The sequence below is a fragment of the Homalodisca vitripennis genome, unplaced genomic scaffold (assembly GCF_021130785.1).
Source record: "Homalodisca vitripennis isolate AUS2020 unplaced genomic scaffold, UT_GWSS_2.1 ScUCBcl_399;HRSCAF=2300, whole genome shotgun sequence".
Classification (NCBI taxonomy): Eukaryota; Metazoa; Arthropoda; class Insecta; order Hemiptera; family Cicadellidae; genus Homalodisca; species Homalodisca vitripennis.
The window spans coordinates 1-16,740 of record NW_025776516.1 but is presented as its reverse complement, the minus strand read 5'-3'; the positions used below and the strand labels follow the sequence as shown (position 1 = coordinate 16,740).

General features: G+C 29.7%; 1 protein-coding gene across 3 annotated transcripts in view; it reads right to left on the bottom strand.

Annotated features, from left to right (window-relative positions):
* Nucleotides 1-14,900, bottom strand: part of LOC124370656 (quinone oxidoreductase-like) — a 35,882-nt gene extending 20,982 nt beyond the window's left edge. Inside the window, exons 1-2 of one of the 3 annotated variants that reach the window (XM_046828943.1) lie at nucleotides 14,681-14,900; nucleotides 11,610-11,712 (exon numbers count right to left, since the gene is read on the bottom strand). In XM_046828943.1, the coding sequence (XP_046684899.1) occupies nucleotides 11,610-11,712; nucleotides 14,681-14,778 (201 nt within the window). In that variant the 5' untranslated portion in view covers nucleotides 14,779-14,900. Of the gene's footprint in view, nucleotides 1-7,746; nucleotides 7,841-11,609; nucleotides 11,713-14,680 lie in introns of those variants that run through there. The other 2 variants (XM_046828942.1, XM_046828944.1) reach the window with 2 other exon arrangements.
* Nucleotides 14,901-16,740: the final 1,840 nt, after the last annotated feature.

Below are 16,740 nucleotides of genomic sequence, written 5' to 3'. Positions count from 1 at the left end.
AAAGAGGAGATCCTGGTATAAATAAATTAGATCAAGCTGCTATGGAACACGATATTTTTTATGCAAAACATAGAGACACAAATTCCAGACATATCGCAGATAAAGTTTTGCAAGATAAGGCAATGGATAGATTTTTATCAAAAGATGCTAGTTTAGGTGAAAGATTTGTTGCGCTTCCAACAGCTGGAGCAATGTTTTTGAAGAGAAAACTAGGAATGGGAATCGAAGAGAACTTGAAATTTTAACTATATAAATGGAGGTGAATGTAAATTTCAGCAAAAATCAGAAAGAAAAAATAAAATCCGCTTTTAAGAAGAAAATTTAGTTAGTATTCAATTTAAAATAGATCAACTAAAAAATGGCGAAGATAAGATATTTTTAACAAATAGACAATACAATAAACTCGAAAAACATAAGAAAAACAATAAAGGAACCAGAATAGAATTTTCTTATAATCAGTTGAAAGAACTTAAAAATGGTGGACTTTTGAAAGATTTATTAGATTTTGGAGAAAATATTCCAGTTGTTAAAAATGTTGTTCCTTATGTTCGTAAAGCTGCTCCAATCGTTAAAAAAGATGTGATTCCTATTGTTCGAAACATTTTAAATTGGTTAGATAAAGAGTTGGAAGATGTTACAGGATCTGGATTAGATGAAAAAACTTTGAATTACGTGAAATCAAACATTGAAAAAAAAATTTGAACCCTTAACATTCGGAGAATTGGAAGAAATCTGCAAAAACATTAAACATTTTAGAGGAATTTTTATGCGCGATACATTACCTGAAAAAGTTAAGAAATTTGAATGTGGAATTGTGAATTTAGACTCGATTATGGGAAGTGGAACGCATTGGGTTTGTTATTATAAGAATGATAAGAATGCCTGTTATTTTGATTCGTATGGAAGAATTGAGGACAAACCGCCGATAGAATTGATTAAATATTTGAAAAAATCAAGCGTCTACTACAATGATTCTCAGATTCAAGACTATAAAGATCCCCCAATTTGTGGTCATTTATGTGTTTTTGTTTTGAATGAACTGAGTACTGGTAAAGATTTTAAAGAAGTTGTTAACAAATTATTACTTAATAAATATGGATTCACAAAATATTTTTGACGTATTTGGAACACAAATTATTCAAAATGTAGATAATAGTTTGAATTTTGATAGTTTGAGAAATGAGTTTGATAACAAGTTAGAAAATTTATTACAAAACCTTCCAGATTCAGATATGTTTGCTGTCGAGATTGAAGATTTTAAAGCAGAATATGATAACAAACTTGCAAATTTCATGAGTTCAAATGAAGTTGCTGATAAAATAAAAACATTGGAAAAAGAAGTTGATGATGGTGTAAAAAGATTATTTACCAATTTAATGTCTCATATCGAAAAAGCTGATAAAATTACTGAAGCGATCAAAGTTGAAAAGAATTATGTTAGTTTGGCTAATAAGAAAAGAATTGTCGGTGTTCGACCTGGTATTGACAAACATGATGTTGTTGTTAAAGAACAAATTTTAAAACCTCTAAAATTATCAGAAAACATCGATATTGTTGATTTACATGATCCGAATGTTAAAAATGCCTTAGATTTTAAAGGAAAAAGAATTAGCGGTGTTAGTAAAGGAATTAATCCATTTGATGTTGTTGTAATGATTCAATTAGAAGATCCTATTAAAATGTTTAATGAACTAAAACAAAATTATGAGAATCATAAACAGCATGTTAAAGATTTTACAACAGAAGTCTATGAAAAACTTGAAGAAAAATTTTCCTAAATAAATGGCGAACGTAACTTCTGAAGAAGCGAAAAAACTTGATCAAATAGAAAAGAAATTAATCAAAGAATTTAAAGAACAGATTCGAATTGATGAAAAAGAACAAGAATTTATTCAAAAAATTATTCAACCTGTAACATCTGCAATAAAAAATGTTGAGGGCAAAATTGAAAATGTTTTAAGCGATAATCAAAATTTGATGAATTTGGTTCCAGTTGTACGACAATTTGCTGATATTTCGATACCAGAATCTGAGTTTGAATTGCCAAAATTACCATCTTCAACACCATTTAGACCTCGAATCATTGAAGACTCTACCATAGTTGAACCAATAAGTCCTGGAACAACGGATATAATAATTGGTGAAATTGGTAAAAAATTTCTTCCTAGAGCAAAGGATGATAAATTTGGTTTGTATTGGGACAGAAAAAAGAAAAGTTTTATGATTGGAAATTTGCCCGTGAATTTTGAAGCATAATGATATCATTATTAATGAAAAAAACATATGAAGGAACTCAAGGTTTATGGAGATTATTAACAGGCACTGATGTTCCAAAAGACGGTTTATATTCTGAAGAAGACTTGAAAAAGTATACAGAAATTTTATGGAAATCTGATTCAATTTACAAAAATAATGATCCATCAACTAAGAAACCAAAGTCAAGTAGAGGTAAAAAATATCTCAATTTGATTAAACCAATTTGGGAAAAAAGAATCGAAGGATCAGGTGTGAGAAAATACAGTGATAATAAGATTGAGTACAGATATATCGACGATTTGACAAAACTCGATGGAATTATAAATTATATTTATGCTCAAGAAAAGGCTGGAAACAACAATTTTTTGAACGAAAAGAAAGCGATTAAAGATTTTATTTCGAACAAACTTGATGAAATGATTGAAAAACCTGATGGAATTAAATATTTAAAACGAGTTTTGCCGGCAATAAGTTCATCTATGATTGAGGGTAGTGGACTTTTGAATGATTTTATCAACAATTTACCTTTTGAATTACACGTACCAACTTATCAGTATCTGGGGCCCGGCACAAAACTCGAAAAAAGACTAAAAAGAGGAGATCCTGGTATAAATAAATTAGATCAAGCTGCTATGGAACACGATATTTTTTATGCAAAACATAGAGACACAAATTCCAGACATATCGCAGATAAAGTTTTGCAAGATAAGGCAATGGATAGATTTTTATCAAAAGATGCTAGTTTAGGTGAAAGATTTGTTGCGCTTCCAACAGCTGGAGCAATGTTTTTGAAGAGAAAACTAGGAATGGGAATCGAAGAGAACTTGAAATTTTAACTATATAAATGGAGGTGAATGTAAATTTCAGCAAAAATCAGAAAGAAAAAATAAAATCCGCTTTTTTTAAGAAGAAAATTTAGTTAGTATTCAATTTAAAATAGATCAACTAAAAAATGGCGAAGATAAGATATTTTTAACAAATAGACAATACAATAAACTCGAAAAACATAAGAAAAACAATAAAGGAACCAGAATAGAATTTTCTTATAATCAGTTGAAAGAACTTAAAAATGGTGGACTTTTGAAAGATTTATTAGATTTTGGAGAAAATATTCCAGTTGTTAAAAATGTTGTTCCTTATGTTCGTAAAGCTGCTCCAATCGTTAAAAAAGATGTGATTTCCTATTGTTCGAAACATTTTAAATTGGTTAGATAAAGAGTTGGAAGATGTTACAGGATCTGGATTAGATGAAAAAACTTTGAATTACGTGAAATCAAACATTGAAAAAAAAATTTGAACCCTTAACATTCGGAGAATTGGAAGAAATCTGCAAAAACATTAAACATTTTAGAGGAATTTTTATGCGCGATACATTACCTGAAAAAGTTAAGAAATTTGAATGTGGAATTGTGAATTTAGACTCGATTATGGGAAGTGGAACGCATTGGGTTTGTTATTATAAGAATGATAAGAATGCCTGTTATTTTGATTCGTATGGAAGAATTGAGGACAAACCGCCGATAGAATTGATTAAATATTTGAAAAAATCAAGCGTCTACTACAATGATTCTCAGATTCAAGACTATAAAGATCCCCCAATTTGTGGTCATTTATGTGTTTTTGTTTTGAATGAACTGAGTACTGGTAAAGATTTTAAAGAAGTTGTTAACAAATTATTACTTAATAAATATGGATTCACAAAATATTTTTGACGTATTTGGAACACAAATTATTCAAAATGTAGATAATAGTTTGAATTTTGATAGTTTGAGAAATGAGTTTTGATAACAAGTTAGAAAATTTATTACAAAACCTTCCAGATTCAGATATGTTTGCTGTCGAGATTGAAGATTTTAAAGCAGAATATGATAACAAACTTGCAAATTTCATGAGTTCAAATGAAGTTGCTGATAAAATAAAAACATTGGAAAAAGAAGTTGATGATGGTGTAAAAAGATTATTTACCAATTTAATGTCTCATATCGAAAAAGCTGATAAAATTACTGAAGCGATCAAAGTTGAAAAGAATTATGTTAGTTTGGCTAATAAGAAAAGAATTGTCGGTGTTCGACCTGGTATTGACAAACATGATGTTGTTGTTAAAGAACAAATTTTAAAACCTCTAAAATTATCAGAAAACATCGATATTGTTGATTTACATGATCCGAATGTTAAAAATGCCTTAGATTTTAAAGGAAAAAGAATTAGCGGTGTTAGTAAAGGAATTAATCCATTTGATGTTGTTGTAATGATTCAATTAGAAGATCCTATTAAAATGTTTAATGAACTAAAACAAAATTATGAGAATCATAAACAGCATGTTAAAGATTTTACAACAGAAGTCTATGAAAAACTTGAAGCGAGAAGTAAAAGATCTATAGAAAATTGTGATGAAAAATTTACAAATTTTGAGGAAAATTTCAATCTATATAAAGGCGATCTTTATGGAAAAATAACAAACTTTTTGGAACATTTCGCTAAATTTCAAGAGGGTTTTAATGAAACCGATAGAAAAAATGGTGAAGTTTTTTAAAAGAGTAGTTTACTAATCAATCTTTACTTCATGATAAATTAATTAAACTAGAAGAAAACTTTGGCGAAATTAATGAAAAAGTTATAAAAAATAAGCAGTCTTTTGATAAGTTTAGTTTAGATGCCACAAAAACTTTTGAGAATATTGATCATAAACTCGTTGAATACAACGATTTATATCTCGATAAAGTAAATAAACTAGAAGAAAACTTTAATAAATTTAAAGAAGATGTTAATAAAACTTTTGAAAATATTGATAACAGATTTAATGGATTAGGCGGCTATGATGACTAATTTTCCTTATATAAATGGCGCTCATATATTGTGTGAGATGTAAAGAAAAAACTGCAACAAATGATATAAAATACTATGCAAACATCAATGGAGTTAAGAGAATTTCTGGAAAATGTGCTGAATGTAACGCAAAAAAGAGCCAATTTATAAAAACTTGATTTTGAAATTTTTTCCTAATAAATAGAGATGGCGGGACATTACAGTGCTTTCGATCTTTTTATCATGCAACACGAAAGAGATTTGAAAAAAGAACATTGGGATGACATTTCTCAAAAATATGAATTATCCGAAGATATGATGAGATTATACGTAAACAAATTGAATTGGTATAACATTGCTAAATATCAAACTTTATCATCAGAGTTCATTCAAGAAAATATACATTATCAATTAAAAGATCATATGTCTGTTTCTTTGTCTCTATCAACACTTGAGTATAAAGTTTTTGGATGAAAATAAAGATACAGTTGATTGGAACAATATTATAGATAGCGGTTACTATCCTGTGCAGATTTTATTGAAATATGTGACCGAGATCGCAAAATTTAAGGAAGAGAATCCTGAATATGACGAAGTAGATCATTAAAAATGACTCTAATCTTTTTAATTATTTTACTAAAATTTATATCTTTTCTTATAAAAACGTACATTAGATCGATGAAAAAATGATACACGATGTTTAAAATTTCTAAATTTTCTCTTATTAAATGGCGGACTACAGAAAATATGCTAGTGATATTGAAAGGGCGGAGTTTAAAAATTTCTATCCAATTAGTAAACAACATTTGAATGAACCGAATAAAAGAACTGAGTTTAATATTGATTTTGGAGATAACTTTTGCTCGTCTAACTTCCAGTTTTATATTTCTGGAACTTTAACAAAACAAGATGGTCAAGCATATCTTGGAACTGATAATGTTAGATTAATCGATAATTTTTATAATACCGTTTTTATTTTCTAAGATTGAAGTAAGAAAACACAATAAATTGATAGAAGAAGTCGAAAACTGTGGCCAATTAAGCACAATTAAAGGAACTATTTCGTATTCAAAAAGTGATGTATTTTCAAACAGTTTTGAATCAACTTTTAAATTTGGACAATTTGAAGCGGTCGGTGATTTAGCACATTTCGGCTTAGGATTTTTTGAAAATGTTACTATTCCGATCTATAAAGGAGGATTTTATCTAAGTTTTATAAGAGCAGAAGACGATGATGTGATTCTGAAGACTGCAACTGGAAATGTTATGCCTGTTGATGGCAAAATTACAATTAACGAGTTTTTCATTAGAGTTCCGATGATTGATTACAAAACCACGAGTAAAATTCAGTTGATTGATGAAATTATAAAATCTCAAAACATCACGTTTAATTTTCTAGATTGGCAATGTATTGAGCAAAAAGGTATTTCCGGAACAACTTATTCGTTCGATATCACAAATATTTATAGAAATATCTTCAATCCCAAGTTCGTTATCATTGGTTTTCAAACAGATAGACAGAATAATCAAGAAAAAAATCCTTCAAAGTTTGATAGTTTGAATGTAAAAAATATCAGAGTAAAATTGAATGGTTCTTATTATCCAGATGAATTACAAAATTTAAACATTTCCGGTGGTCTTTTCAGAATCATGTATCAGATGTATCAAGATTTTAAGAAAGTTTACTACAAAAATATGGAAATGTATTACAACCCCAAAGAATTTATAGCAAATAGACCCATTTATGTCATTGATACAACAAAGAGTTTTGACAAATATTTCTAGTTCAAAGAACGATATAATTATCAATATGGATTTTCAAAATGCTGTTACAAACGCGATTTGTTATGTGGTTGTGGTTTCTGAGAAATTTTTAGCCTATGATGTGATTAAGAACGATATTAAAGAAATTCAGTAAAAATCGTCTTATTTTCTGTTGAGCGAATGTTAGCAAATTTCATTATTTCCGTTTATAGATTTTTCATTAAGATTTCTGGATTTTTTTCATTAAAACAGCTTATAAATGTAGAAGCAAACATTGAACAGTAAAACAGCTATAGATTCGGTTTATTTAACATTCGTGATTTCCTGTTTGATTTCTCAGATTTGTTTATGGTTCAATGGACAGTATTTTACATTGATTTTCTGACTGTCCCAAAAGTGAGCTAGAACCCTCACATTCATATCTACTTATATATATACACTTTTTATCATATTTTCTTGATCATGGGAAGAAGGCAAACACAACATTGGCGTCGGAAATATAATTCACTTGAACCAAAAGTGCTCATACATGTGAAAAATCTATGAAATTGTTTGCGGAGCCGAGGGTAACTTCTAGTGTGTGTGTGTGTGTATATATATGTGTGTATGTATGTATGTAATATACATATAATATACATATATAGACATAAATGTTTTTACTATTTACATGTTGCACATTGCAAGGTATATAAGATTGCTGATATACATTGTCTGTTGTTACAATATGGATGTTTTTCTTTAACTGAATGTTTTAACACACTATGTAAAGACAAGAACTTTTGAATTATTTCCACTTGAAATAAACCAATCATACTCTATGTCTACTGCAAGAAATGTTATTCACAGTAGCAATGGTAGGTTATGTCTCCTACCTCTCCTATTATTTACTACCTAATAATTATTTTTTTTTTTTTTACTTACGTCAAGGTGAATAATGTCAAGCAATAAGTTACTAATATGATATAAAAAAAGCATGTTTATAAAACACAATACTTTGTCTCCCCAATAACTCAAAAACAATAAGTAAACCGACTGGCAACTACGCAAATGCCAGTTTCTATATAGGCATGTGTTATCAGACAATAAATTTTTAATACTGTTCTCTGAATCATCCACTATCTTAATGGCTCTCCTATGGTACCTAATCAATTTTAATAGAAATGCTATGTATGAAGATGACTGCTTTCCTCTTAGTTATAACGTATTCCATTGTGATATGCTCTTTAAGACGATGAAATAGGTTTTGGTTGGGTTAGGTTTATTTTAATTGTTTTAAGATTTTTCGGTCACAGTAATTGTAGATACTTACGGTACCTTAACTTAAGACAGTTAAAAAATACAAACACTGTTAACGCTCTACAAGAAATTATAGGCACTTAAAGAAGTAATTTTGGGCAATTTTGTAACCATTTTTTTTTTTTTTTTTTTTTTTTTTGAAGATAACCATATCAATTTTTACAAAATACATCAATTACATCTTAATGGATAAATATATATTTCAATGAATAAAACACACACTATTATGACTGAGTTATTTTAAAACTTGAATGATAATTGTATTTCTAATGAAGTATTATTTCAGATAATGGCATGTTTTTAATAAACTATTACATGAAGCTGGACAGCTGTTAAATGACACTACATTTTATATTAAATTAACTAATAATCCCACTCCAAAACACAACCAACATATCAGAAAGTTTCTTTTAAATCATGATCCAGAAGAGATTTTAACAGAAAAGCCATCAATTTACTAACACCTACACTGTCAGAACCCCAGTCTTCTACACTTAACCTAAAATCCACAGACCGATTAGTTTTGAGTTATTGCTGTCCAACTGAAAGGATCTCTACCTTTCTGGACAATGTTCTCCAGCCACTTGGCAAGGAGCTTCAATCTTATATCAAGGAAGCCAGGTCTCTCCTATCTTAAATGCATGAAGTCCAACAACCACTTCCTGAAAATTGTATTCTACTTTCTATTGATGTTGAATCATTGTACACTAATACCCCTCAAGATGATGGTATTGATACTTGTAAACACTTTCTAAATTCTCATTAAACCAACAACTAAACATCTTCATCTATTATTATCAAATTAATGATTATGAGTCTCATTAACAATTTCAAATTTCAGAAAACCAATTACCTTCATGTTAAGGGCACTGCAATGGGAATGAGGATGGTCCCATCCTTTGCAAATAAATTTGTAAATGATGGGGACTTTAGCAGAACTTCCTCAATACCCAGATGCCCCATACAACCCCCATAAAGTGGTCTAGATACATAGACAACACTTTGGTAATCTGGGTACATGACAAACTCTTTACAACAATTTTACTTGATTTAAATAACTTTAGTACATTAAATGTTACATGGAAAATTTAATTTAAACTATTAACTTTCCTGGATGTAGATGCTATACTAGAAAATAATTATTTTAAAACTGAATTACATATCAAAGAAAGTAACAAAATTCAATACCTGCTCTACATTAGTTGTCATCTAATGCATGTTAAACGATCAGTACCTAAAGTCTATTGCTTAGAGCAAACAAATTACAGTCAACAATCTGATTTAGAAAAATACATAAACATATTTACACAAGTACTAACTGAAAAAGGATATATCAAAAAATCAGAAAGGCAAACTAACTCTCTTAATATAAATTCATTTGCACCTAATAACCCCAAACTTACACAGTATTTTCCACATAAAATAAACAAAATCCTAAATGTAGCTTTTCCTATTCTTGAAAGTTCAACCTAAAACTGCTTTCATTAAACTCCCCAACTTTACAAATCCTCAAAACGCTAACCTTGCAAAAAAAAACCAAGATGTGAGACTAGGAAGTGATTAATGTAATGTCAAGGAAGAATCAAAATCATTCATTAGCAGTTCAACAATAAAATTCAATGTAGAATCTTGGAGCATTGGAAAAAAGGTTTATCATACTACTCAGAAAGCCTCTCCAAAGAAGAAATGAATCTTTTGAATAAAGGTTTACATTTTAATCTAAAAAGTAAGAATGATAACGAAAATATGATAATAGATGTAGAAAGTAACATTCAAAATTTAGATGAGAGTAAGAAAACAGCAATTAGATCTGATGTATATGCTGTAATTTTAAATATGTTTTGTATTACATTAATATATCACAGAAAAAAAGAACTGATTCTTGTACATACTTATACACTGTTCCAATCTTGAAATCTTGGCAAAAATTTTGACTCCAAACTGCACAGTAAAAAAGTTTAGACTGTTATATTTCATTGTAGTATCACTAGTACAAAGGAATACGACATTTTCCAATATAGTTTTTTATTTTGTGCAAGGCCTTTCTGAATCAAAGATTCCATCATTTATATGTTTATCATGTTATATTTCAGTTAAAAAGGTGTGTTCTGTTTATGATATGTCAGAATAATCAGTGTATGTCAGATACTATATTTTTAAAACTGTTGCAGTTATGTTAACAATAATTCGTATTACAGAGGTTGGCCAAATAATTTTTGTTCTATAAGATGAATAATGGAAGTATTAAACCTCGATAAAACAAACCTATTTATTAAGGATACCTTGATTAAACAATTTTTTTCCATAGCCCTTCAAATATGTCTTATCGAGGTACAACTGTATCAATGATTTATCTGTAGTATCCTATGTTTTTATTGTAGAATTCCTCTATTGTCTCATTGTGTGACCGTCGTCTTGCATTTACCGTGAATTTGTGTTTTGTCATTTTCGTACATGAGAGCTGGTTATTTGTAATCATGTTAGGTTCTATCTTATTATTCCTATGTTTGCTAAAAATGGCTTTGCCTTTTGCTATTTGCAGTGTTACACTGAAGTGACTTTTTCTCCTGCAATTTTTCTTTTTGCTTGCAGTAGGAAAATTTCTAGCTGGACTTATCTGAACATGCATTACAGTTGGGTGGCTTTACTATGGCTGTTGCCACTATGCAGAGTTGTTATATGGCTTTCTTTCAATTCTTTAAGTGTATGTTTTCAGCTGCTCCTGCTTAGTTTCTAATTGTCCAGTCTAACTTAATGGTAATAGTGGGCCAATGGGTGGAATGTTTTTGTTTATGTAATTAGATTTCTATGACATTATAACATTGATTACATCTAATGTTATAATGAGAAACTTGATATCAACTTTTTAAAGAGAACTTAATACATGTTTTTTCCATTATATTGGTTAAAAACGGTCTTAGTAATGTTAATGCTTTTATAAAAAAAAAAGTTTTTAATCAAAGTCCTTGTGTGGAGTCAACTTTGCTTTTATGGTTTTTGCTTCAAAAGTTAAAGTTATGATAGAAGTTGAATAGTGAAAACTTACAGTTTATTCAAGTCAATTTTGCACTAAAGTATAAGTTAGTATTGGTTTTTTTAATAATTACCACTGATATACAATTTTTCCAGTCAGTCAGCTGTGTGTGATCAAGAATTTGACATCAACACATTTTTGTATCAGGAACAGCAAGTGTATAGATAGGGATTCATAGGATTACAAAGGTTGAATCTCTTGCGATCGTGCCCACATGATCGCCCAACTCCTTGAAATAAACTAATGTATTTGTACTGTCACAATGTTGGTATAAAGACCCACAACAACGCAGAGGAGGAGATCATTGGTATCTTCTGCAAAAGATCCTTTGCACAATATAATTTATTTCTAAATATCAAATACAATCATCCTCTCTTGGTAATTGTCATTGCTAACATAAATAAGCTTAAATAAGGAGCAATAACAGTGTTATTTTACTCTGTTGTAGTCTTACTTGATTCGATGATATTTCAGGAACAGGAATTGTCTCAACGTTAAGGACTGATTCATCTCCTGTTGAACGGATTAAGACAGCTCTCATTGTGGTACTCATGCTCCTGGAAAATAGGAAACCAAACAGAACATTTATATGATTTCTATAATCTTTAGCATCAGATACTTAACCACACAATTGTTAATAAAGTTCTCTAATATACAGTAATTAGAGGATGGGGATTCCAAAACTGTGTTTTACTTTAATTTAGAGTTTGGAATCATCACAGAAATCATGAGGAATATTAACAATATTAACTATAACTTACTTAAGCATTAACTTTTTGTATGTTTTTAGTAGAAAAACTTAGGGTTACTGCCAGCAGTCCTCTGCTGGTGTATGTATAATAATTGTAACTTAGTAATGTTATTGATAATTCCATTTCGCACATAGAATAATGAATATTATTGATGAAGCTCTTAAGTGCAAATAAGAAAAACCTCATACTGTTTTCCTTTTAATTTATTTATTAATGTACGATACTGGCTTTTAGTAAGACACACAGTATTTATTAGGTAAATTACCAAACCTTCTTTTTTGAGTAAGATCTTTACAGAATTTTATCAATTACATACAAACTGGTTATAAGTCAGATATTTTTTGTTTTTGAGTCTATAAATAAAACATTTTCTGGAAAAAAGACCAGAAAAGCATTACTTTAACTGTAGTCTAATAGTATTTTTATGACTTTCCTACTTAACTTAGTAGCTAAAAAATCAGTTTTGCATTTTTTCATTGAATGTATTGCTAGGCTAGCCATCCTAATCCTAATAATATTATAAAAGCAAAAGTGCCTTTGTTTGTTTGTTTTGCGTTCACACATAAACTACTCAACTGACTGTACTGAAAATTTTACATAAATATTCTTATGGTTCCTACGATGAAATATAGGCTTATTCTTATTTTGAAAATCCCTCCGGCCTACACCACACTGGTCTTTACAGTAGCGGAAAATGCCATCTTGGTCTCTAAATTTTTGTAATATTAATTAACGAGCCTGTCAAATATAATAAATTGTTCTGTGTAAATATTGTTTATTATTTTAAATTTATTTACATGTATAGAGAGTAAACTGAACTGAACCGTGGAAGAGGGGGTAGTTCCCCTCAGAGCAGCTTCTGAAACAAATGTCCCAATAACTACTGGAGAGCAGAAGCAATAGGTGTATTTTAGCATACACTACAGTGCTGGGGGAGAATAGTACACTTGCTGAAGTGTAGTTAATGGAGTCAAGTCGTTGAACAATAACGAAGATGTACGTGATCGGCAAAGTTTGAGGATGGACGGCAAGTCTACATGAGTGAAGCACCTTGGGAAGGTTGTCCAACAACAATGCCCTGAGGCGTCTCAAGTTACATGTATACTGAGTAAAATGTGTAAAGAAAAACCATAATTTTTCAGTTTTAGATTACAGCAACTAGGTAAGTACTAATCTACCTTATAAAATGTCCTAAAACATAAGAAGGTCAGAATTCGACTCTAAAGATTCTCTTTGAAAAGCAGTCAATATGAACTATGCTAGATAAAATTTCACTGGACTGTTCTTTTGAACTAATATACCAATTCCAGCTCTAAATGTTCTAAAACGTTTGAAAAAAAACTTTAATTATATATTTAAATACTGATATAAAACCCATCTTAGTTCCCTTTTGACAGAAGTAGGCTTCGCTGATCTGTGATATATATTTTCTTGATCGGGAACAAATACAAAATCATGTACAGAATAAAACATACTAAGAACGAAGTAAATTATAATGGCCATAATTATAACCTGTTTGGTGTATTTTCTTGATCATGGCAATAAGGCGAACTCAACATTGGCATCGGAAATATAATTCACTCAGACCAGCAGTGGTCATAAATGTGCACTAAAGTGTGTGCAAAGCAGCAAGTAACTGCTAGCAGTACAGATTCAAGAGACAATGTAGTCTAACTTTTACTATAAATTTAAATACTGTTATGAAACCTATCTAAGTTGTCTTCTGACAAAAGTAGTCTTCTCAGAGATATATATTTTCTCGGTTGGGAGAGAGGCAAAATCAGTTTGAAACAAAAAATATTAAGACCGGAGTAAATTAAAATGACTATAAACGTACACTTTTTAACATATTTTCTTGATCATGGGAAGAAGTCAAATTCAACTTTGGTGTTGGAAAAATAATTAATTCGAACCAAAAGTGCTCATGCAGGTTGCAATACATACGAAATTGAGTGCAAAGCCGTAGGTAAACTGCTAGTAATATTATAAATGTGAAAATGCCTTTGTTTGTTTTGCTTTCATGCATAAACTATTCCACTGATTAAACTGAAATTTTACATGGAAATTCTTAGTCCTTTGGGTGAATATAGGCCTATTATTACTATAAAAACCCTACTGGGCTACGCCCCAGTGATTGGAGCATTAATGTGGTCTGGCTTGAATTTAGATATTTAAGGGATGTTTTTCTGTTTGCCAGCATTGCGGTCGACCAAATAAAACATTTAAAATGTGTTCAATGTGATCTATGCATGAGAAAGTAATTATACAAATTTTCCTGGCAATCATTGTGGGTTTCACATTCACAATGCGTTAAAAACAGAAAAACATCGCTCGAAATAGTCTAAAAATTAAGCTCAGATCATGTGAGTACTTCAAACCTCTTCAGGTTAAAAAGAAACAGTACAGTGTGTGAATAATTAAACATTTTATTGCTCGGTAACATCAATAATGGATTTCCCACACTTAATTTTCATGTCTCTTTTTTCTATGACAATCTCATCATCTCATTCTATAATAACTATTAAGAATTACCAATAGCTTAGCCAAAAATAAAAAATAGATCATTATTTTACAATTAACTTGTAAGTTATCACAAAACTCTTCCATTTTTAAGAAAATTTTCACTTTCATGTTGTCTTACTTTCCTGCAAGTTTATAGCTCAACCATTTAATCAAACTTTGTTTCTTTTTTTTTAAATCTTTTACAAAATAAAATAAAAAAATTATTAGATAAACCTCAAAGTTAATTCAAACTTAACATAAAAACCCTTACCTCGAAATCCAACCAAAATTTAAAATACTGTTCTTATTAAAGCATCTACTGGTACCATTAAATAAAAATGATATGGCATGAATTTTCGATATCGACATTGCTATCTCAATAAATCCCTACCCATTCATTTATTCTTATCAGGCACTTATTATAACGACTAACAAAACTGATACTGTTCTTTAGTTCAGATGTGTATTGAATATTGATGGTATTGATAATGATTTACAAAATTTTGTCCATGATGTGTAGGTTGTAATTTTGTATTTTTACTGCAATATTTTTCTTTCAGTATACATTAGTGAATTTAAAATTGAGTGGAAAGGTTATGTTAAAAATGAATACACAATCTACTTTTTTTCTTCTTCTTTTTCAACTACTGCGCATTCAAGCGTTGTTGGCTGTAGAACTCTTTGACTTTTCCTAGTCCACTAGAAAGGGAGATTCGACTGATATTATCTGACACCTCTGTGTATCAGCCTTTATTATAGACCCTTCAGAAGGATTCCTCAAAAGGATCTCTAATCAAGGGTATCAGTCTTACTCTAGGGAAGGTATTAGAGATGAGCTGTATATTATAGTAATGGGAGAATCGAATACAGAATCGAATAGTATTCGAATACAGCCACAGTATTTACATATTCGAATACATCAAAATGAGTTCGAATACTTTTGAAATGAATACAATTTCTCTGGAAGAATTGAATTCAAACCTGGAGTATTTCGTTTATTCTGACAAATAGTATTCAGATAAAATATCCAAGAGCTGTATTCGTATTCATATGAGGTTTAAAATGAATACATTTATGGATACTTTGAAAAGAATAATTTAGGGGAGATTCATAATTTGAAAAAAATAATTACAAATTTTAGTACTTGAAAAAATGTATAATTAATTGTATTATTATTAAATTAAAAAATACATATTATTTAAGAGCTACAGTTCTAAGCAATAAAGACAAAATATGAATATTTATTTCATATTGTTGTGTATAAACAAAATATTATTGAGGTTTTCTGGCTTCAGTCTATTTCTACGGTAATTAGTGACAAGACCTGCTGTGGAAAATAGTCTTTCAGACGGAACTGAAGTAGCAGGTAGACAAAGATATTTCTTCTGAAGTTCGTATATCCTGGGTATGACTTGTTTTATACGAGACACCAAAAGCCAAAGGCACAAAAAGCAAAAGTATTCGAATACATATTCGAATACAGGGGTGAATTCGAATTCACTGTATTCGATTCTTTTAAGTATTCGATTCTCCCATCACTAGCTGTATATAACGTATTAGTACCAGAAAAATCGTTATTCAGTGGTAACCCATTACCAGGATAACGTATTACCAGTAACACTCTGTTATTTTTAGTAACAGGTGAGCTGAATGATTTCTGGTATTAGCCTATTAGTAATTGCAGCAAGTTAAATAAAATGACATACGCAATTAAATTAGCGTAAAGTAAGATACTACTGAGGAAAGGAGCTTTGTTGTAAAACTTATTTGTAAAACTTACATGTTTTTGAAGCAGCCTTTGTATAATATGTACTAACCTTTTAGTACAAACTAAAAACCCTAGATTATCATAGCCTATTGGCAAAAAAATGTTTATTTAAAATCTTTTACAAAATAAGATAAAAAAATTATTAGATAACCACAAAGTTAATTCAAACTTAACATAAAAACCCTTACCTTCGAAATCCAACCAAAATTTAAAATACTGTTCTTATTAAAGCATCTACTGGTACCATTAAATAAAAATGATATGGCATGAATTTTCGATATCGACATTGCTATCTCAATAAATCCCTACCCATTCATTTATTCTTATCAGGCACTTATTATAACGACTAACAAAACTGATACTGTTCTTTAGTTCAGATGTGTATTGAATATTGATGGTATTGGTAATGATTTACAAAATTTGTCCATGATGTGTAGGTTGTATTTTTGTATTTTACTGCAATATTTTTCTTTCAGTATACATTAGTGAATTTAAAATTGAGTGGAAAGGTTATGTTAAAAATGAATACACAATCTACTTTTTTTCTCTTCTTCTTTTTCAAC